General features: G+C 51.6%; 1 protein-coding gene across 1 annotated transcript; it reads left to right on the top strand.

Moving 5' to 3' along the window:
* Window positions 1–6,534: 6,534 nt before the first annotated feature.
* Window positions 6,535–10,543, top strand: LOC149810001 (putative pre-mRNA-splicing factor ATP-dependent RNA helicase DEAH4). The gene is made up of 6 exons (XM_089994482.1): window positions 6,535–7,257; window positions 7,874–8,093; window positions 8,473–8,775; window positions 9,042–9,263; window positions 9,453–9,619; window positions 9,761–10,543. Exons 1-6 carry the CDS (start codon window positions 6,535–6,537, stop codon window positions 10,541–10,543), a joined length of 2,418 nt encoding a protein of 805 aa, XP_089850608.1.
* Window positions 10,544–22,498: the final 11,955 nt, after the last annotated feature.

Raw genomic sequence — 22,498 nt, 5'->3', positions numbered from 1 at the left:
TGTAAGTACCCTGAACATCCCAACGTCACGTGTGACCGTCCTGTACAGTGATGATGATGTATCTTTTTACAACACTACCGCATCCACATGGACATTACATGGACAGTACGGTATTGAATGTAGTATGGTATCTGGACATCCACGAACCGATGGCTTCATGAACAAGGAGTAGCAGTTGTCATATCGGGGAAGCAAGCGCACTGTTTGCTACAGAGAGTGGCCCCCTGAGAGGCCCCCGGAGCGATCCATGAATTTTGAGCTGTCCGAAAACCATGAAAATCTTGCAATGTGATAAAGCACCGAGCCAAGGGCACACACTTGGCTGTCTGGCACGTTCTGGCCGTCCAGGTTGTACCACCCGCATGTGGGTGACTTAGCGAAGTCAGCGTCCACACAGTTGTCAGTGTATTGTACCTTCTCAACGGGGAAGTAATTGAAGGACTTCTCATACATCAGGGCATAAGTTGCGCTGACCGCAGATTTTGTGAGCTGCAGCACTAACGTGTCCCGCAGGTCTCGGCAGCTGCAGTTTGAATCCACTGAGTAGTCGCATGGGCAAGGGCAGATTCCATCTTCACTACAAGCATGGTACAGCTCATCAGTTTTGTCGTTTCTGTTGAGATTGGTGTATTTCCCCCCAACTCCACCGCATCCGCGTGGACATTGTGTTCACGTCTTCAATTTGGATACAAATGCAAGAGGGTGGCCATGCTTTTTCTGGCGCTATGACTCGGTGGAGGTGCCAGATTCGTGCGCAAACCACTGGACCATCCCGGACGTAAAGTCAGTATGTTGATCTTGTCTGGGACATCTCATCTCTGAACATGGCATGATGCCACGGTCCGTGCTACAGAATGATGTATTGCCAATTGGCATTGTAAACTTGACAACCGGAAGCTACTTCGCAATGTCACACATTCGGCACAGCAGCCTTGACGAGAGGGTTGCCTGCATTCGGACATATATGTGGTGACACAATTACATGCAGCATAAATGATCTCCAGACGCATTTAGGTTCCGACAATGCTGTTCGAACACTGATATCAGGGTGCTAATAGGTGAATTGGGAGTAGGGAATATAGAGGCTGGCAGACTCGTGCCTTGTACAAGCTAGCTGGAACTCCAGCTGTTCTGTGGCAAAGCTTTGTCCTCCTGTCAGTGTGAGTGTCACCACTACTTTCTGGCCACACTTCAGTGTTGCAGAATTTGTCTGCACACAGATGTTCTGTGATGACGTCCTTGAGATGAACGTCCACGCAACAGAGCACTGGCGCGCAGTTTGCTAGGCGTGGTTCCTACCAGCGTCGCAGAAATGAGCGTGGTCCGGGATGGGTGCGTACCGAGCTCTGGCGCACACACTTCTGTAATTTACTTGATGCCAGAATGGTTGCACATGCGCTGAACATAAATATAACGATTGTCAGTGCTGTTGCAAGCACCCTGGTTGGTTGTGTGCATGACCGGCGCATTACAACAATCTGTGGAGGCCATTGTTGTTTGATCGGCGAAACCCCTCCACATTCCCTCCACATTGTGCATCGCATCGTACATAACCCGCATATCTTTTGCCAAACAGGTCGTTCGGCTCATAGCTCTTCGACTTAACCAGCCGAGCGTGGCAAGTCCATGTTCCCCTAAACATTTACGCGGATTCTGCCTGTGCATTGCACACGGGCGAAAGGACTCGCAACGAATTTGGTCATGGGATTGATGCCATATGATAGCTCCGAAATGCCTCATGCTGACAAGTGATGCGTTCCTCAATCATGACGTTGGCAACGTCGTTGCTTGGCTGTAGCTAAACGACCTTTCCGCTTCCAATGGTCATGACTGGCTTGCAGCAACGCTTCCCCATCCACACCCGCTGCAGTCGAGAGGGGACCATGCCTGGTGGTCCATGTAATCGAACCTTTGCCTCACATTTGGTGTATTAGTAAGCGTGAACACTGGCTACCAGTTGCAGGGATGCATGCAGGGCGCGCAAGGCCTGGTCCTTTATGCTGCCATGCACGCAACTTACGCATGGGCTTGCGTCTGCTGGTTTCATTGCAGAAAACACCAAATGTGTGCAGAGAAACGTTGGCACAGCTGGCGCCATGTAAAGTGGTCGATGCCGATGAGTGTGAGGCACAAATGTGAAAGACAAGGCAAGACGAGCCGGACAGAATGCAATCACACACGGTTGGCCAAAGCCCAAAGTGCACGATACTGATCAATTGCACTAATAGACAGCAACATGTCGCGGGACATGTCTGCAACTTGCCGTAGTCAGCACATAACGTTCACGTGAGATGGAACTTCAGTCACATTTTTGCTAAAACCAAGCTACACAGCAACTTCGGCGCGGCTTGACACCACGCAACAGCATGCACAACCTAACGTGGTCACAAGTAAGCCAAAGAAGCCGATTGTTCTCGATATGCAGTGAGCGCATGCACCAGCTTCAAACCGGCGTTGAGCGCTCCAAGGAACTGGGGAGCACATGCCCGGCAGGCAGCACACAGTTAGTCAAAGCAAGAGTCTTCGTTCCAGACCACAACGAAATGACAAAGAGCATGGTGACCTTCTTGCTGCTGGAGCTAAACTGGTAAGGGGATGTTCTTAAACTGCTCCCCCACCTTGCGGTCTGGTCCAAACGACGACTGCCGTGGAAGCAACTCGCACTGTGCGTAATGAGTCAGCAGGTGGTCCGCCAGGACAAGCGCAACCATACTCTCCACCATGGGGACAGCGCGAGGAACCACGCATGCATCGTGCCGTCCCTTTGCTCGCAGCTCGATCTCGTCCCCATCGCGCGTCACCGTCATCTGCTTTTGATTGATCGTTGATGTTGGCTTGAACGCCACCCGGATGACGATGTCTTCCCCGTTAGAGATACCCCCCTGGATGCCCCCTGAGCGATTTGTGCGCGTGCGGACAGCGCCATTTTCCATGTAGAACTCGTCGTTGTGCTCGCTCCCAGTCATCGCTGCCCCGGAGAACCCTGAACCTATCTCGAAGCCCTTTGTGGCTGGCAGCGACATCATCGCCTTGGCAAGGTCTGCTTCCAGCTTGTCGAATACTGGCGCCCCGAGCCCTTTAGGGCAACCACGGACCACGCAGGTCACTTCTCCACCGCAGCTCTCTCCCCGAAGCCGCACCTCATTGATTGCATCGATCATTTTCTGGGCTGCTTCTTGGTCTGGACAACGCACCATATTCGCCTCAACGTCCTCCATGGTGAATTTGGCCATGTCGACATCGGAGCCCACGTTTCGGACCTTGTTCACGTATGCCAGGACCTCAGTGCCAGCAACTACGAGCAGCAGCTTTTTGGCAACCGCCCCTGCTGCTACACGCCCAATGGTCTCCCGAGCTGAGGACCTTCCACCTCCAGCTACAGCACGGATGCCATACTTGAAGTCGTACGTGGCATCTGCGTGGCTAGGCCTGTATGCTACTGTCATTTGCCCGTAGTCTCCGCTACGCTGGTCCTGGTTTCTGACAAGAATAGCGATTGGGCTTCCGATTGTCAGGCCCTCAAATGTGCCAGACAGTATCTCACATTCATCCTTCTCGTCTCTGGGTGTGGTGATGCGACTCTGTCCAGGACGGCGTCTATTCAACTCGTACTGAATGTCCTCTTGGGTTATGGGCAACCGAGGAGGGACGCCATCGATAACACAACCCACACCTCCTCCATGGGACTCTCCGAAGGTTGTGACGCGAAAGTTGTGGCCGAACGTGTTCGCTGCGCTTGCTCTCACTGACGCGCGAAGTGCAGGGTCCACTTGGCGTGCCCCTGTTCCAGCCAACATATGACGGGCGCAGGTTTGCCGCGCGTACATTCTCAGCAAGTGGCCAACTAATTGGAGCAATTTCGTAGCAATGAAACACTCACGTCTGTGCTCAAGCCTCCGGCATAAAGAAGTAGTAGACAGCAACCCGATGCGCACCCGCAATCACATGGCCCAATAAGAAGAAGGAAGTTGACAAGCGGTCAACGTACAACGGTGTACTACGTCATGCTTTCAGCTTTTGCTTGTAGCAGTGCCGTTCAAGACAAGAATCTTGATATGATACGTTGCCACACACCAGTGTGATGACGTCAGGTGGCGAGAAGTGCTTGCTGAATGAGACGCTGTTCACGAAGTGATCGCAGGACCTTCTCCTCTCCAAGGAATAGTGCCATTGCGGTTTCACGCATATCTGGTTCAATTGTCTAGATGTATCTCATGTTGTGAACACCTTGTTTGGTGCATTTGACGATGAATGGTCGGCAACAATCACTACATTGTCCTTGAGGAGCCGGACCACCTCCGCATTTAACATGCCTGTCACTGTTGGGATCCGTGGAATACCGATCACTACTTCCAACAATGCCTTGGTCGGTAGCTATCAAATCCATCAAGCGATAGCACTGACAATCTGCTTGTTTGCAAAACTGCAATTTGCACTGAACGATTGATTGCACACACCATAGCTCAATACAAATGATGTATCACCATGGCACTGTATATTTAGCATATATCCAGCATGCCTGAACATACAAACCACCCATGCTGTTTCTGTGTGGTTCCACTTTGTCAAAACGCTACAGCAATGCTTTGTAGCACTCTGGCTTTCGGTGCAAAGGAAGTTCGGACACAGATGGCAAATCAATTATGGTCAATATCACAGCCTGTGGCGATACTCAGTCCATCTAAACATATGACCTCAAGCAGTCCTGGCAGGGCCACTGCCAATGCTTGCGTAGCGGTAGCCACTGAAGCGTTCAACCACCATCCATTGTCTTTGCTTGCTTGCCCCCCCTCTTTCTCGAAAGCGTGATTTTGCAACGACGTTCCAAGGAGTTGTCCATACCATAGGCTAGCCTCCACCCTACTGCACATCTACATCTTACCTAGGCGCAGATGGTCCATTCAACTGCTTGGTTTTTCGCCCTGCTTGCTCTGCGCTCACTTGTGAGGGAATATATCTGCCACAACACATTCGAGATCTGTGCTTCATGCAGCCCTCTGAACAACAGTTTAAAACGTACAGCATGCTCTGTTGCCAGCTCGCTGTGCTGGGCCAACTTGTTCCAAGTTTGCTCTCGCTGCTTTTGTTCTTTCTTCGATCAGTTCGCACTGTTATCTTGCAGTGGTTGTCTGCAAGTTCATACATATACTGCATATCGGAATGGTCCCTTTGCATACGTGCGCTGGATGGTGAGGGAAGTGGAAACTCCTGGCAAGAGACTCTTCATTCAAGACTTGAAGAGTGAGTGGCTTGGGGAGCCTAAGAGTCACTGGCCAGTCATTGGTCGACAGGGTCTGTCAGGGTTCGCATGCATGCAGTATGGCGTGCAATGCATTGCGCAGGGCCTATGCGGGAGGAACTCCTGGTTTTTCGTACACGTTGGAGAGTGTGCCATAGGTCATGGCTTTTGTTGCGTGCTGTTATATTGCATCGATTGCCAACTCCATTGCTCGTTGCACAAACATTGCCGCTTTGAAGTAAGCCTGTCAAAACGTTGACAAGCTTTGGATTATGATACTGAGATATGTCAGCTCTGTTTGATTTCAACGCTTTTGTGGTAGCAGCTCTGCTTGCAGTGTGCGCATGCACATACATTCGCGAGTACTATCCTAGTTCAATGAACTCTCGACACGGGTGAGTGATAAACTTTTGATAAACCTGGTCGTCATGCAACCTGCATGGTCTTCAGATGGAGGATGAATAGATGGTGTTCGGTGTTGACGCTTGCGTTGTACGGTGGAATGGAATGGCCAGGTGCTACAGAAAACATTGTTTTTCACCCCGTACAGCTTGTAGAATGTTACTTCACGGGTGAACTCAATTGCCATGGCCATGTCTGGCGTACTTGCCATGAAAGGTGGTGTCCTGAATGTGTTGATCGATAGTGATGTTCTTCCCTGCCGTCCCATTGGTCATTGCAACTTTGTAGTTGATACATACAAGGGGAAATACCTCCATACTGGCGTTTGGGAGCACCAGAAGCTGGCTGAGGAGTTGTCAGCATACAAACAGATCCAATAGCAAGCTGCATTATGCTGGTGATTTGCGGTTTTCCGACAGGGGTGATCAACACTGCAGGTTTCAAGGTATTCTTTACAAGGCCAGTGTCATCGGGCAGAGGCTGAGCCCAGCGGTATCATTAGGCTGCATTGTCATGGCGGTCATCACACTCTTCTACTGAGAAGCAGCAGCCCATCCAGCCAAAACGTATAGCTTCCTTACTGCATAGCACCCAGATCAAACTCATCAACTGCATCTTCCAGTCCAACACCAATCTCTCCCCACCTCCCTTCTGCATCTTCTGTCTTTCTTCCACCCAAGCCAACCACTCAACTTGCCCAGCGCTCAATTGCTGCCCATTCAGGCGCTGAACGCCTCACTCCTCACCTGACTGCATGGCGCCTCTGGCCGCGTTACGGACCCTAGCCCGACAAACGCATGCCATTGGTAGGCTTCGGTGATTGGAGCCATGCACAAGACGCACGTCCACAACGATTGCGTAACTCTTGATGCGTGAGTACAACAAACCAAACCATGGGCATTGATCCGATGACGCTTCCCATTCGGGAGCACGCCGACGAGGTGTTGAAGATCATCAGGAAAGCGGCCATCAGCATCATCATCGGAGAAACGGGCTCCGGTAAGACGACGCAGCTGCCGCAAATGCTGCTGGACGCGGGGTTGGCTGGCACCGATGCAATCGCGGTAACTCAACCCCGCCGCGTGGCCGCGATCACCGTAGCTCGTCGCGTAGCTGAAGAGCGCGGCAACCGCGTGGGGGACGAAGTCGGCTACGTGGTCCGCTTTGACGAGTGCAGCAGCAGTCGCACTCGTATCAAGTACGTCACGGATGGCACCCTGCTGCGGGAGCTGCTGGATGATTCCGAGCTGAGCAAGTACTCTGTGGTCGTGCTCGATGAGGCGCACGAGCGCTCACTCAACACCGACATCCTTTTTGCACTTCTGAAGCAGATTGCGGAGCGGCGGGGGGACGGGTTCAAAGTGGTGGTGATGTCTGCCACGCTCGATGCTCAGCGCTTGTCGCTGTATTTCGATGGCTGCCCGGTGCTGAACGTCCCGGGGCGGCAGTTCCCAGTACAGGTGATCCATGCGCAGGAGAACCACACCAAGGACTACCAGAGCGCTGCTGTGATGGCCGTTGTCGACATCCATGTGCATCAGCCCGCCGGAGATATCTTGGTGTTCTTTGCGGGCCAGGCTGAAATCCTCAAGGCAGTTCGGCAGATATCTGAAGAGGTATGTCTTGCGTGTACATCGGGCTGCAGCTCCTTCTGTGCACATCATTTATGAGCTTTCGTTGTGTACGTCCGTCCATTGCACAGCGGGGCAGGGCTGCCTGGAAATGCTCCAGCCCAATGCCGAGACGCAACTCAATCCAGTATTGGAGATGTTAGCTCTGTTATGACACTTACCATGCGTGACTACATTGGTTGCGACCAGAAATTTCACCTCATACGCAGGCATTTGCGAGGGGGCCACACGGGCAGTGTTGTTTCAAGCGGTACCACTGCAGTCGCGATCCTGACGTACGTTTTAGCGTATGAACACTGGCATGATGAAATGAATGGGTCACCGCGCACAGTTTCACGTACCGAATGAAGGTGGCTAATGTATATGTGCTTGTACTGGGATACTCTAGTTTATGAAGTGTTTGCGATTGCTCATCCCGTGACTCATCAGTGATGCGTGCCCTGCATGCCCTTCCAGGGCCCTGCTTGCCCTTCTAGCGTGTGTGCTCGGATTGCATGCTTGCCCTTATGGCGGAATTCGCATGGCTTGCCTCAAGGTAATTATCTCAAGCTACTGCTTAGCTGATCAGCTGGTGTTACATAAACCCATTCGTACTATGCAGGTTGCCAATATTCCTGAAGAGTGCATGGACCTCATAGTGTTGCCGCTCTATGCTGCATTGCCCATGGAGATGCAGTCGCGCGTCTTCGCTCCGCCCATGCCTAACTGTCGCCGATGCATCGTTGCCACCAACATCGCAGAGACCTCCATCACCGTCGATGGTGTGGTGTACGTTGTTGACCCTGGGATGTGCAAGGAGAAGCAGTATGATCCGAAGACAGGTAGGCATCCATTCAATGCTTTGCAAGATGGGAGCTCTTGTGCCCTTTGCAGACAGGTGCTGCATGACTCCATCATGTTCAAAATCAATGGATCTGCACTGTTATCTAAGAGTACATTTGGTGTCTGGAGGACGCATCATCCTCACAAGGTTGGCTTGTGTTTAAATTGAACTTCAATGCTTTGCGCTAACAGGAATCTGTTAATGTCATCTGTCCAACCACTTCTGATGCTTTATACATCTTTTGGTGACCTCACCGCTCAGCTCTGGCTGTCAGCACATGCTACCCTTTCTATCACTTGCCTTTCCACCATGAATTTTATCTCAACAACGTGGCAGGGCTCTCGCAGCAGTCCCGATGATAAGTTGTTGCTATGCAGGCATGGAGCGCTTGGCCGTGCAGCCAATCAGCCGCGTGCAAGCCACGCAGCGTGCAGGTCGGGCAGGCCGGACGCAGCCGGGCAAATGCTACCGTCTCTACACGCAATCCTACTTCGATGTCGAGATGCCAGACACCACAGCCCCCGAGATTCAGCGCACCTCCTTGCTTGGCACTGTTCTCCACCTTAAGAGCTTGCCTTTGAGCATTGATGTTCTGTCGTTTGACTTTGTTGACCCCCCAGCAAGCGTCTCATTGGAAGAGGCGCTGCGTCAGCTCTACATCCTTGATGCACTGGACTCTGGTATGACACCCCTCAAGCTTGGTGTTTGTGTCTCTATCGTACCTTCCCGGAGGCTCCCTGATCTGTGCTATGCTTATGCTTGTCGAGGAGGGGTTGAGCCAAGGACTATGTTGTTGCACGTTGTGGGCGAGCTTTGCTGTTGCCGGTTGCAGAGAGTAGCGAGAAGGGCTTTCCGTGGTTGGAAGTGCCTCCTAACTTTCAAGGAAATGGACTGTGTGTTCGCTGCCCAGGTGGGATGGCTTATTGACAGGCGCCTTGAGCTGCAGGTGGGTGCATCACGCAAATTGGCAAACTTATGGTGCAAATGCCGCTGGATCCGTCGTTGTCTCGTGCGCTCTTGGCAGCAGTCCAGCAGGGCTGCCTGCCCGAGATGCTGGCCGTCTCTTCTCTGCTCTCCGTCGAAAACCTCTTCACGAATGAGGCACCTCTAAACCTGCGAGATGCCCGCGAAATGGCCCGTGCCGAGGAGCACAAACGAGTTCACGTGCGTTCTTCCTTTTCTTGTCCTGCTGATGATGTTGCAATTGGCTGCAGGCGCGTCACCTGGGCCCATCATGATGTACCTTTTGGAATCAATGTGTGACTAGCGACCCATACATGCACCGCGGCTAGTATAGGTTTGTCGTCACAACAAAGGTGAAGCCTCTGTTCACATGCCGTGATACATATGTGTTCAGGCCTAGCATCACTCAGTCGTGGACAATACTTCAACTATCGGACGATAGCTGTTTCTCAACAGTACCTTCACAAAACTGTCACATCCACAAGGGCTCGTGCCCAAGTGTGGACCATGCTGGTGTGGCTTGTACGCAACAGGCCTGGCATTGAAAAGCTCGATAGCAATGTGCTTCGACTGTCATAATTCTGAGGCAAACTGAGCAACCACCTGTGGCGCAGCAAGGTGCAGCAGTCATCACGTCATCCATTTGTATGTTGTCCCCATGCAGTGATGGCAACGCTGATGCTCGTGTGAGTTCATATGCAGCTAGAGCTCCAGCGCGACGGATTTGGGGACCATGTATTCCTCCTGCGTCTTTGGGAGTGCTTGCGCGATAGCCCGAAGGACCGGCACAAGTTGGAGCAGCTGCGCGTGAACGGCCGCGGGTTCGCGTTTGCTGAGAAGGTCTACTCACAGCTGAGTCACGTTGTTGACACGAAGATCATGCCGGCGGTGGGCAGCCGCCAGAGGCACAGAGGCACTGGTGCAGCAGGACATGACGCACCCCCGCGTTCAAGAGATGCAGCAAAGACTCGGGATGGTTCTACTCGCGAAGCGCTGGGAGACGCGCCTGGCAGGCGACGAGATGCGTCCAGTGGGGGAACTTCCCCAAGTCGCCGGCACAACGGATGTTCACCCCCGGACGATGGCGCGCGTGCACACAAACGAGGCCGGAGCGCAAGCGTCGAGAGAAAAGGGCGCGGCAGAGATGATGATCACAACCAGGATCGCAGCGGCAACCGAAAGCGCTCCGCACCCGGTCGTGATGGTGATGCAATCGTCAATGATGACAAGGCGTTTGACAGGCATGCTAGCCGTTCAAGCTTCGAGGGGCGCAGTACTGGACACGACAACCCTGCAGGCAGCTCCTCCTCGGCAAGGCAGGGGATCGTGGCAGGCCCTCGCGCCAAGGACGCCATCACGGCGTTGCGACATGCACTTGCGGTTGGTTTTGCAAATCGTGTTGCCAACCGGATGCGTATGCACAATGGATACCACACGCTGAACACCAATGCTTCTGCTGCGTGCGTCCCTGCTCCCTTCCTTTGACTCTTTGTATCGCTCTGGATCCGGGCATGTCATGGCTTGCGAGTGATTTGTGAATTCTGCCAAACCGCTCTCATTGGCAAGGACAACTCACTGTTTCGCAGCCAACCTCACGTTGATTGGTGAACCATTGCTGACCAGCTCAATTTTGGAGCATACTTGTCCACAACAGGCATCAATGGATCGAAGTGCAGGTAGCAGTTGTGTGTTAATATGCATCCAGGATAGGATTTCCACGTGGGTCTCGCCCTGTCGAACCATCTTTGTTTGTGATGAAATGACAGTCGGAGGACTGTGCAGGTCCATTCACCCCACTGCTTCCAAGATGACTCTGAAGGAGGGCCTGTTGCCACCATGGATAGTTTACCACGAGTTTGTAGAGACGTCCAAGCCATTTCTTCGGAACGTTTGTGCCATCGATGCCGACTGGGTTGTGCCAACTCTTCGAAAGATGCAAGAATGTGATGCGCAAGCTTTGTCCCAAGCAAGCGATGGTCCCCACAGTACAATCCTGAGCAACCAGCCTGCGTTGGGGCAAAAATCTTTGGCGAGCGCTGATGGCGTTCGTCGTGCTGATGATCTCACGGTCGCTGCCGCCAGGGCGCGAGCCTTGGTGCGGCGCCAAAACAAGGCCTCTGGCAAAGGCTCGGCTGGTTTCGGGAAACCACGGAAATGATACATTGCGCCATGAAGGGCCCAGTCCTGTATTTCATTTTGCTGGACATGTGCATCCGGTTTAGTTCAAATGTAAACGATTACGACTTTGTGTCCAGTTACCTTTCTGCATGTACCAGTATTGAAGGTGTACATGGACAGAGTTTGTTCAACACAGCATGGTCTCTTGGCGGCTGCATAACTCGCGCTCTTCGACCATGCGTCCAACCTTCATAACTTGAATTCAGTGAATCTTTAAGGAAGCGGCAGTGCACGCACAGGAGTGCAAAGATTGGCTCATCCGTACAATGCAGAGTACTATGTGATGTAATGGCAACTTTGGACGTCACCAAAGTCTGGGATAGGAGGGTGAGCATCCCGGTGAGCTGAATGCTGTCATGGATGGAGCTCGAACTCGTTTGGGCTACCTTGACTTGCCCTTGTTGCACAGGTTCATGTGAGGGTCACCTTGGCGGGCGACGAAGTGACCAGCCCAGACGCACCCAAGCCAGTTGTGGTATGCGAATTTGCGTTTATGCTGTGATATACAGCAATCGTCGTCAAGTCTGGCAACCGTTTTGTTGTTGCAAGTCGAAGCGTCAGCATAGGTGCAGGTCAGTTGGCATGGACGACCTTATCATATTCACCCATGGTTCCTCAGAGAACTCCACACGTTCGAAGAGCATGAATTATTTGTACGCTTGCACGCTATTGCAATCGTGCTTTGCAACCATGGCAGTAGCTTTATTTCCCGGATGTGAAGCATCTGCAGGGTTGTCGGGAGTTCCATGCTCTCCACTGCGCATGTGCTGGCACTCGAGCTTCTGACACATAAAGGAAGAAGCATATGGATGACATGCGTGTGATTTTTGCAATGGCTTCGCCTGTTGCTTCTGGTGGCGTAGGGGTGCACCCAGCAACATTTATCGCCCCTCCGCATGCAAGCCGGGAAAGTCAGCAGTTTGTTCATGAATGTATTGTGAATGTGATAAAGCCTGAGCTTCGTTCTCCCTTTCCTTCAAGCACCTGCGTGGTTGATCAGCGGATGCGCGATGTCGGGGCATTCGTCTTCCTGCCGGAAGGCGTATTTGCGTCCTAAGCACGGGCCTCAAGTTTGCAGCTTTGCCTCACCACCATCATGAGAATATGACATTACGCAATCACCTGGCAAGACGTGCCCTCTTTTGCTAAGTTCTGTGACTTTGAGTGTAGGAATGGATTCCATTTTACACCAATACAGACAACCTGGCCCGCCTGCTGTATCAGCACTTCAAGGTGTGCCGCGCCCACACATCCGTATGCCCAGATTGTGGCCATGTTCACCTTGACCGGCGGTGTTGCTCAATTTACATACATCCCGTTCCAGCCGGTTTGGCCACAGGGTTACTTTCCCCCAGCTTGAGACCCTTCCTCGGCCTGTGGCACCCTTGCTCTGTGGCTCCTGCCATCATGTATTAAAAAACCTCAGTTTCTCACGCTGAGAGTCTTCGCACACATACCGTGCGTCCCACTGTGTCTCAAGCATGAAGCCTACATGACTTGCAGTGCAAGAGTTTGATAGGCAAAAGAGAGCTGTACTGACTTGATGTTTGCATGCGCGGTATTGCAGTATTGCATCTCCCCGAGTCTGGAGGTGCACAAGTCAGGCGAGCCATGGGAGCGCGCATGGTTTGAGTACAAGAAATACAAGATCCCAGGCCGCCAGGTGCCCATCGGCATCCTGGCACACGCTCACGTCCCTGAGTCAGAGAAGCCATGGCGACTCACGGTGCACTTCGCGGGCTACCCAAACGAGTGCTGCCCTTTCAAGGCCACCACCCGCAAGTTGGATCTCAAGCACATGTTCTTCAACCCAAGCACATGTTCTTCAACAACCTCAAAGAGGCCTTTGTAATCATGACAGGTACGAATCGGTATAGTCACGCGCAGCTATGCCATCATTGCGTGGTTTCTGCCTGTCTCTCCACCCTACCGCTTTGAATGAGAGCTTGTAAAGCTTGGCATGTCTGCTGATCGTTGGCTATGAATAAATGAGTAAATCAATCGGGAATGACGCCATGAATGACGGTGTCAGCTTGGAGCGCACCTGCGACGCTGTCATCATGGTGCGTGTTGGCTGAGCTGTTGAAAGAGACATCTCTATGCATGATGCAACGTTTCTGGTGCTCCATATGTGCTATCTGACTGCAGTCAGGCTGGCCCAGGTGATCGTGCGCAGGGAGATGGTTATTGTAGCGCCAACTTCACGAAAGACACTTCGTTGGATGTCCATATATGGATGTGCATGTATATATATAATGCTAATACTGTAATCGCGGACTGGTGTCTCTATATGTCTATCACGCGTCGTTCCTATCTAGACCGAATTTTGAAACCGAAACGCGAAACGATCAATTCACAGAACGAGTCGAAACCGATTGCGATGTTGAGATCATCATTGATTTCACAACGCCTTTCACCGTTGCATCAAATCTCATATCCAAGGCGAAACGACCTGCACTCGAATCGAGCACTATTTCCAAACAACTTTCTCTGTAAGGTTCGCAAATAGATACTGAGATAGCCGATGCTTTAATGAACATGCGCTGATGTTGCTCATTCGAAATTCCGAAACCGTGCAATGCTATGCCAGTTGCCATGCGTCGAAATTCTCGTAATATGACACCGGACCCGAACAATGTCGATCACAATGTCGACGAGTGATGGTATTCCGTCCACATAACATGTCATGCAACCAAGCGATTCAAATTAATGAAGCGAAATGATCATTGGCATCGACATAGCGAAAACCTGGTATCATATCGATTCAATCCGGATGGTTCTACTCGTTCAGACGTGTCATCTGCATCCTCCAGCAATTCACCAGTTTCGAAAAAGCGGCCTAAAAATCGTAAAGATATATCGTTGATGAATCTGTTTTGACAAACTAAAAACGTCGGCGACGTTTCAATCCGGATGGTTCCACTCGTCCAGATGTGTCATCTGCACCCTCCAGCAGTTCACCAGCTTCGAAAAAGCGGCCACCCTCACCAACAACATGGCGAAAGCTCTCCAAAGACAGCTCAGTGAGATGGTTGGACGAATACTTCTTCTGAAGAAAGGTGTGACTGAAATGTACATTGAATTTTGCTGCAACATCTGAGTTGGAATGAAGATGAACCAACTGCACACAACATTTTGTTTTTGTTTCAAAAAACCATATCGAAAATACTCACACTGAAACGCACGCAAACGCGGATGAGCACATGTGGCATCTAATCCCGCATCGGACACAAAAACGATTCGTCTCGGAAAATTGACATCGGCATAGCGAAAACTTGGGGGGCCCGGGAGGGGCGCCCCAACTTGTATATATGTACGAGTTGTAACCCCTTCGGGGCTCCCCAAGTTTTTGCTATGCCGATGTGAATGATCGTTTTGTATGTTTATCAAACAAACGATCATTCACAACGCGATCATCAACAGCGCGATTGCGATGCAATGACACGATGTAAATTTCACTGGAATGTCATGCAAGTTGTTCTAGGAAAATGACGACGTTCCTCATTTTGCTTCATCGATTCAAATCGTTTGGCTACATGAGTGAAGGGTATTTATGGATATACGTTTATTGATAGCATGTCCTTGAGATAACGCGATCGCGATACAATTACACGATGATCACTCGAACGTCATGCAAGTTGTTTAGGAAGAATGACAACGTTTCATGTCCATCCGGTATTCAAGTTGCCTTCATCTTTCGCTGTCGTTCTCGTAATCCGATTCGTTCGGCAACACCATATTCCATTCATCCTTAGCTCTCGCTCTCGTAATCGGATTCGTTTGGCAGCACTTCGGGATTGACCCTGTTCGTGACGCGGAATGAGCGGCCATTGGGGGCGAGTCGGTTGTCGTTCACGATCACGCGTTTCTGCAAGCGTCGGTGGGTGCGCGAGACGTTGACGTACTGCATGCTGTGAGAGAATGGCGGATCGCGGAGGTCGATGACGGCGCGTTCGAGCGTGTCGCCGAGGATGCGGTGCGTTGTGAGTGCCCACCCCAAACGCAACGGCCTTTGGCGGCGTTCGATCTTGACCGGCATGTGGGGCGGTTTGAAGGCGTAGTGGATGCGCGGGAGCGTCCAGTCGAGGTGCGTCGGGTTGATGGGGTTGTTCGCGGGACGTCGATCGTGTCGTGGCCGAGATGCGTCACGATGGCGAGGGCGCCTTTGACCAGCCCTTTCGTGCGGAATGTATAGTTCAGTCAATGGCGCACCTTTCTTCAGAAGAAATATTCGTCCAACCATCTCACTGAGCTGTCTTTGGAGAGCTTTAGCGATGTTGTTGGTGAGGGTGGCCGCTGTTTCGAAGCTGGTGAATTGCTGGAGGATGCAGATGACATGTCTGGACGAGTGGAACCATCCGGATTGAAACGTCGCCGACGTTTTTAGTTTGTCAAAACAGATTCATCAACGATATGTTTTTACAATTCTTATGCCAGGTTTCAAGTTTCAATGGAGGCTACATTGTCATTATTCGACATTTTTTGGAACCTAAGTCATATTAGTTGAATTTTCACACATTGCAACTCGTATTGTGATTTACGGTTTCGCTTTGTGTTAGCAACATCAGAAATATGTTCAATATTGCTTTACCAATACGGTGTTGTATCCGGTATCTATCTGCAAGGTTCACAGACAAAGCTTTTTGGAGATAGTGTTCGATGTCGTTTTGTCTTGGATATGAGATTTAATACAACGGTGAAAGGCATTCGTAAATCGATTGCATCATCTCAACATCGCAATCGGTTTCGATTCGTTTGTGCATTGCTCGTGTTGCATTTCGGTTTCAAAATTCGGTCTAGATAGGAACGACGCGTGATAGATATACGTATAGAGACACCAGTCCGCTATTACAGTATTAATATTATATATATATATGTATGTATATGGATGCGGTACTAGTAAGCGAAAGCACCAACATCAATCGGTACGTGCAGGGAAAGCAAACGCGATCATGTCTCTGTTGGTAGCTCAGCAGGAGGCCATCTGGAGTGCAGCTGCACAGGGAGACTATTCAAAGCACACCAAAGAAATGGAGGCCCTGCCGCATGAGGCGGGATGCCGGCGCGACCGCAACACCATCGACGTGCCGCTGCGCATCTTACGCTCCGTGTCCCCTGATCTAGACACGGTGTGCCTCGTGTATGGCTGCTGTCTGGCATCCACAAGTGCTGGCAGACAATAAATCGTGAAGCAGAGAAGCCATGCTTTGCGCTTTTTTTGCTTTTGCATTTTGTCGGGTTGCTCTGTGGTGCAGCGTTGGCAACAGGAGGAGACGTGTCAATGGACCGAGTATTACGCTGCTAATGCTTCTTCTTCTTTCTAGATGGTCTTGCTGTTTCGCAGCGTCTCGGCCTTCCGGCATGTCTCGCAGCATGCTGCAGAAGGTTTGAGTCCTGCATTCTCCTGTGTGGCCCTGCCAATCAGAGGAGCGCAGGCAGTGCTTTGCCGGACCGTGGGACTTGTGGGTCCAGAGTTCCATTGAGATTATGTGAACATTGGGACAACAATGCGGGCCAGAACTCAATGTGGCGAAGACATTGAGCACAGGAGCACAAGGATGACGTACTCCGACTGTACTTATGATGATTTTGTGCAGGCGAGTGTTCCGAGCACTCGATTCTATTCTCGCCCTGCGGTCGCGCAGCGAAGCGATGGGAGTCACCCGACGTTGCAGGACACGCTGTTCGCAATTGTGCCGGACATTTTTGAGGACGTGAGCGTGTGTGAGCATGACATGCCAGCTGCATCCGCGCCCGTCGAGACGACCTCCACTTTGCCGTCGCTTCCGGGTGTGTTTTTCTCCGGCGACAAGCTTATGAGCTGCTGTTCAACTTTGTGCGGCTGTAATACATAGCTGCTTGTTGCCTCCACATTTGCATGGAAACAACGAACAGCAACATCGATGATACATGATGCTTGCGTCACGTGCTTGATATCTTGTCGGTGCAAAGTGCAGGCTGGGCAGGAGCGGTATTTGTTCATTCGAATCTCGTTTTCTGGTGGCATCGCAAGGATCTTTGGAGCTGTCTGATGATGAGCGGTGCCAGACAAGAACAGGCCTTGCAGACTGACCGTGACGGTGCAACGCAGGGGAAGAGATTAGCGACGCAGATAGCAGCTCCAGAGGGCCTTCTGGAGTCCTTCCCATGCAGCGAGTGTCCGTGGAGACTGCACCTTCCATGAGTGGTGGCTTGCCAGAGACACAGCCCTCAGCGGTACAAGCATCTCCGTACAACGCAGAGCTTTCCACAGGCACAGACACGAGCACGTATGTTGGCCACCAATCGTCCAGTGCCGATGCCGCACCTGACACAGCCTCACCGTCCCTGTTGAACAAGGGCCCAGATGCTTTGGGTGACAGAGTGGAGGCGAGCTCAATGGAGGTGAGCTCCTGAGGTACCTTGCATCAACGGAGCGCCATGTTATTTGCGCTTGATCACTTTGTGGCTGTATGTCTGTGCTTGAGGTCTTTCTCTCAAATCGATTGCAATATATGCACTCTTGGCTCCTGATCATCGTGTGTTTGGTGCTTGTGGTGCCGTTTCAGCAGCACCTGTGCAGAAATCTCCCTGCCTCGATGCCGCAGACGCAATATGCACAAAACGGCCTCTGTTGCAGGTGTTCGCTGTCTAATTCACATGTTTGTCAGGCGTTGAGCGAGTTGCAGGCCAATCCAGCCCCTCTCGAGTCAGTGCCTGACCTACGGTCCGCAAGCAAGAGTGAAATAGGCGTGATGGAATCACAACCACCTCCGTCAACTGACACACAGCCGGCCAGTGCTGGGGATGTCAATGATACTACGGACGGCACGGCAGCTGCCGGGCCACTTCTGGCTCAGGTGGCAACCACCGCCGCGTCATCAACAATATCAGCACACGCTTCCGCACGATGGTTGCCTGAGCCACCGGTGTCCCCGACTGTGCCACAGCATTCCACTGATAGCGTGACGGAACATGCGTCTCCTTTGTTGACTGTAGCTGAGCCTCGTGTCTCTCTCAGCAGCGTGTCAGGTGTTCCTGAGATCGTAAGGCCTGCCAAGGTGGCACACGCTGTACTGAAACCTGATGTGACGGTTCGTGTGGCTGGGTTTTGTGTGCCACTACAGACCCCAATGGCCGTTCTGCACGAGTACTTCAAGGCTCCTGATCTTTTTTTGTACGTAACGGTGCATGCGCCTGTGCCTGTTGTATCATAGTGGATGTGCATCAAGTGTGTCGTAGCACGTAGCATGTAAGTGTCTGGAGCGTGTGATCTGATGCCGCACCTTTCTCGGAGCAGTTCTGGCAAGAGGGCAGGCAAGCCTACCGTAGTAAATTAAACATATGGTTCGTAACGCGTAACGCTGGGCCGGACAACCTTCCTTGGCGTTTATTATATTGGTAGCGCGGGGGAAAAAAAACCTTGTGAACGGTTGTTTAATAAATGTTAGATGTAACGGGTAACTCTGTCCAGAATTTTCTTAAGGTGCCTACGGCACCCTGTGTACCCTGGCCTATTCGAAGCCCGACACCAGAACGAACCCTGTCATGAATTTAAGCATATAAGGGCCCATCTTACCTTGCAGAAACCACCATTTTGTCAACATGCACTGTCACGCACCGTCCACCCCAGCTGGGGCCGGTTCACGCAAGCAAAGGCAGTCATTGCTGTGTTTCAAGAAGGTGAAGGACATGACAACTGCTGAAAAAGCCGAACATGATGAGCGAGAATGGAATCGCATTGATGATTACTTGTTTGAGAAAGATGAGAGAGCGCCCCTGGTGTTAGATGTTAGTGCAGATGATGGTGATTGCCCGGCTGAGCTGGAGCGAAGGCAGAAGGAAGTAATCAGAAAGAGAGTTCTATCCCATGCACGTGTGAAACGCTTCCGAGAAAGGAAGGCTGCGCTGGCTTCCCAGGACGCACCAGCCCGCTTGCTCGACGATGGTGTGGATAGGGGTGAGTTGCCCGAGGGTTCCGATGGGGTGGATAGGGGTGAGTTGCCTGACACAGCTCAGACACAGCCCGCCAAGCGAAGGGTTGGCAGGCCCGAGGGTTCCAAGAACAAGCGAAAGCGACAGTACTCTCCTACACCTGTGGCACGGGACCAGAATGCGCGAGGCTTCGCCCGCAAGCGGTACAAATTGCTGTACCTTGAAAAAAAAATCGCCTGCGGCGCCAGTCATTTCCTCAACCGTATGAACGGTTGTTCAATAAATTGAAACGCGTAATGTTTTGGACTTCAACCTAATTGACGGTTGTTTAATAATGTAATGCCGTAACGCCCCTCATTTTCTCAACCATATGTTTAATTTACTACGGTACTTGCAACCCAGGATAGATCTTATCGTCATGTGAAGTCACACCAATGCCACCATGCGCTCGGGTGCCTTTAGCATCGCATCACACAAACGAAGGATCTCCGTTTTTGCAATAGGTTTGTACCGCATGGAGCGTTTAGATATGCTCTTGTGCCTTCGAGAAAATCGTGGTGTTGCGGTGCTAATATATCAGGGCGCTCAGTATGGACGCCTGCAGACATTGGATGTGGAAGTACATGGTGGTTCATGGAAAGCTTCAGTGCACTGTACCATTGCTGTCATGTTGAGATTGCTGTGCAGTGTTATCAATGTCACATCTACACCCTACCGTACAAAGTAATCACAGCTGTCTTTTGAAAACTATGACAAATTGACGAGTAACCAAAGTCTCAAAATCAGGTAATCTGAGCACTGAAGGACCAGTTGCGAAGTGAAATCACTCGGCCGATTGGTTGCAAACAGTGCGGTACTGCGATATAGTTCGAACTGACAAGACTGCCTTGTCGTGCACGAGGTGTGACGGCAGAAGCAAGCAGTCACGCGATGCGATACAAACCTGTCGTGTCGCTGCACACAACTTGCCGGAAAGCGTCGACGATCTGGCCTCATGGAGACGCTCTATTTGCGGAGGTGCTGATCTGCGGACGCTGTCGGGAAGCGTTGGCGAGCTGGCCTTGATGGCGGAGCTCGAGATCGACAACAATTTTGGGGGGGTGCGTGGGTCTGTCGACGCTTCTGAAAGCGTCGGCAAGCTGACCTGGACGGGAGACACTCGTTTTGTGGTGGTGCAAGGGTCTGACGAAGTGCCGAAACGCGTCTCTGCGCGTTGAAGACGCTCGTTTCGGAGGTGACATGACGTAAACATTTTGGTTTGAAAATTCCAAACACTCTCGCGACAGATGGCATTACTAGCAGCGGCCAACAGCGTCACTTGTGCCCCTGCATGTTACTGTTGTCATCTTCACTAGAACTTCAACAAGCAGCTCGTTGTTTGCATTAGGTACTGGATCACAGCGTTCACCAACAAGGCAGAAGGCAACCAACCTTTCTGTTTGGTTGCTGCTAGGCGGACTTCGCCAAATTTGGCCTTATGTGGAACCGAATGTGATTCTTTCTGCCCAGACATCTAATTTTGGGCTTTGGGTCACCAGTGACGATGCCACAAATTCCTGTGCATTCTGGATTTCTGGAGGTATGCATCGGATGCACGCGCGTTCAGTGCTTGTTAAGTGCAGGTCGGAAGCTCTTGATGCATTCATAACGAGTCACAGCGTTGTATCTCAGATGGGACTGCTTTACAGGGGAAGGCCTTCGCTATCGACCTAGACTATGATCAGACACGGACGTTCCGCTGGTCTCTATCAGCGCACAATGTCAACCCTGACGCCAAAGGAAGTGCAATGTGTGTGGATTTGGAGCGTGCCTTGCAAGTGGACATTGGTATGGACTTGCTGCGGATGTTGAGTACGCGTCGTTGTGCATCGCCTTGAATGTCTCAAGAATGATACTCACCGGATACAGGTGTCGCCACTGGCACTGCAATGCTCACGAGAATCTCCAAGAGAGTATGTGAGTGTTTCTTCGTATGGGCGCAGGTATCTCTGAACACGATGCGTCTTGTGACTTCTGTAACCCTTGGAAGTAGGGGCACGGAGCGTGCAACTTTGAAACATCTGCCCCTCTTTATTCCCAGGGGCTTCTACATGATCTATACCAGCCAATTGACATGCAATCAAATATTTCTTCAGATTAGATTGCTCCAATTTCTGAGATCGACTGTTGGTTCCAGGCAATGCTGGTGGTGTCTATGTGGATTGGAGGGACTTGCAATCAGGACAAGTGCTCATCTGCCGGCACAGGGAACAGTTAAGTTATCAGTTTGCGAAGGCCCTTGGATGCACCATACTAAGTCCCCTGTGGCTGATGGACAGCCTCGCTGCCGGCTCCTGTGAGCCCACAAATGGACAATGGGTGCGGTCACTCCCTCGAGCTTCAATGCCTCGGGCGATTGCACAATCCTGCGTGGACAGCACAACTGATGGCGTCAATCATGCAGAGGGCCTTCACCTGAAAACTTGACGCATGTGGACCGTCATGATCATTCAATCAGAGTTTCATCTCCAGAAACTCTGATCAATCTTTGTGAGTTGGTGCACACGAACCCAACGATGCGCAATTACTGTGCGTCGCATCGCATGTCTACCAGGTCAAATGTACATGTGCCTCACCGAACTATCTGAGAGGTGTTGTGACCAGAGGGTGAATGGCGCCAAGTACATCTGGCAGGGGCACTGTGCTACTCTGAGCCCATTGCAGTGATTCGCCAGACCCCCTGAATTCAAGCGTCCAGATACCCAAAAAGCATGAATTTCCTGCGAAAGCATGGGGGTGGAAACCCGTTCTGGCAAAGCACTGACCCATTGACGGAAACGTACCTTCTTGACTTGCAGACATACGCACCGCTTCCAGGGAATAGCATTCCGGGTTTGGTCAGCATGCGTGTGACATGTTGCTCGTTCCGAGGGGCCGCCAAGAAGAGAGCGTACTACCTTGCCGAGGCTGCAGGCTTCGCCAGCTGCAAAGCGCTGGTGGTGTCCAAGTGGGAGGAAGTCGACAACCCTCTGGCGGTGATCAAACAACGCGATCCTGGCGACGCCATTGGCTGGGCGCTTTTCTCCAGGGAGAACCTCAACGCACACAAACGCGGGCCATGGTATGACTGGCGGAGATGCAACGAGAAACAGGGTCACTGCCTTGAGTACGCCTCCCTTGCAGCTGCTAGTGCATGCAAAGAACACTAAGAACACTAACAAAGCACATGTGTGCATCAGCCTTGCAATGAACAATAGTACAAACTCTGGGGCCAGGGTTCCTTGTCCATCAAAAGCGAGTGAAGTTATAGGAGACAGAGCGAGCATGTGTGTTATGATGACGTATCTTTTCACAACACTACCGCACCCA

The sequence above is a fragment of the Nuphar pumila genome, unplaced genomic scaffold, assembly GCF_984573655.1.
Source record: "Nuphar pumila unplaced genomic scaffold, dmNupPumi1.hap1.1 HAP1_SCAFFOLD_595, whole genome shotgun sequence".
Lineage (NCBI taxonomy): Eukaryota > Viridiplantae > Streptophyta > Magnoliopsida > Nymphaeales > Nymphaeaceae > Nuphar > Nuphar pumila.
Note: the sequence above shows the minus strand (reverse complement) of the source record. Positions and strands in the feature narration are given on the sequence as shown.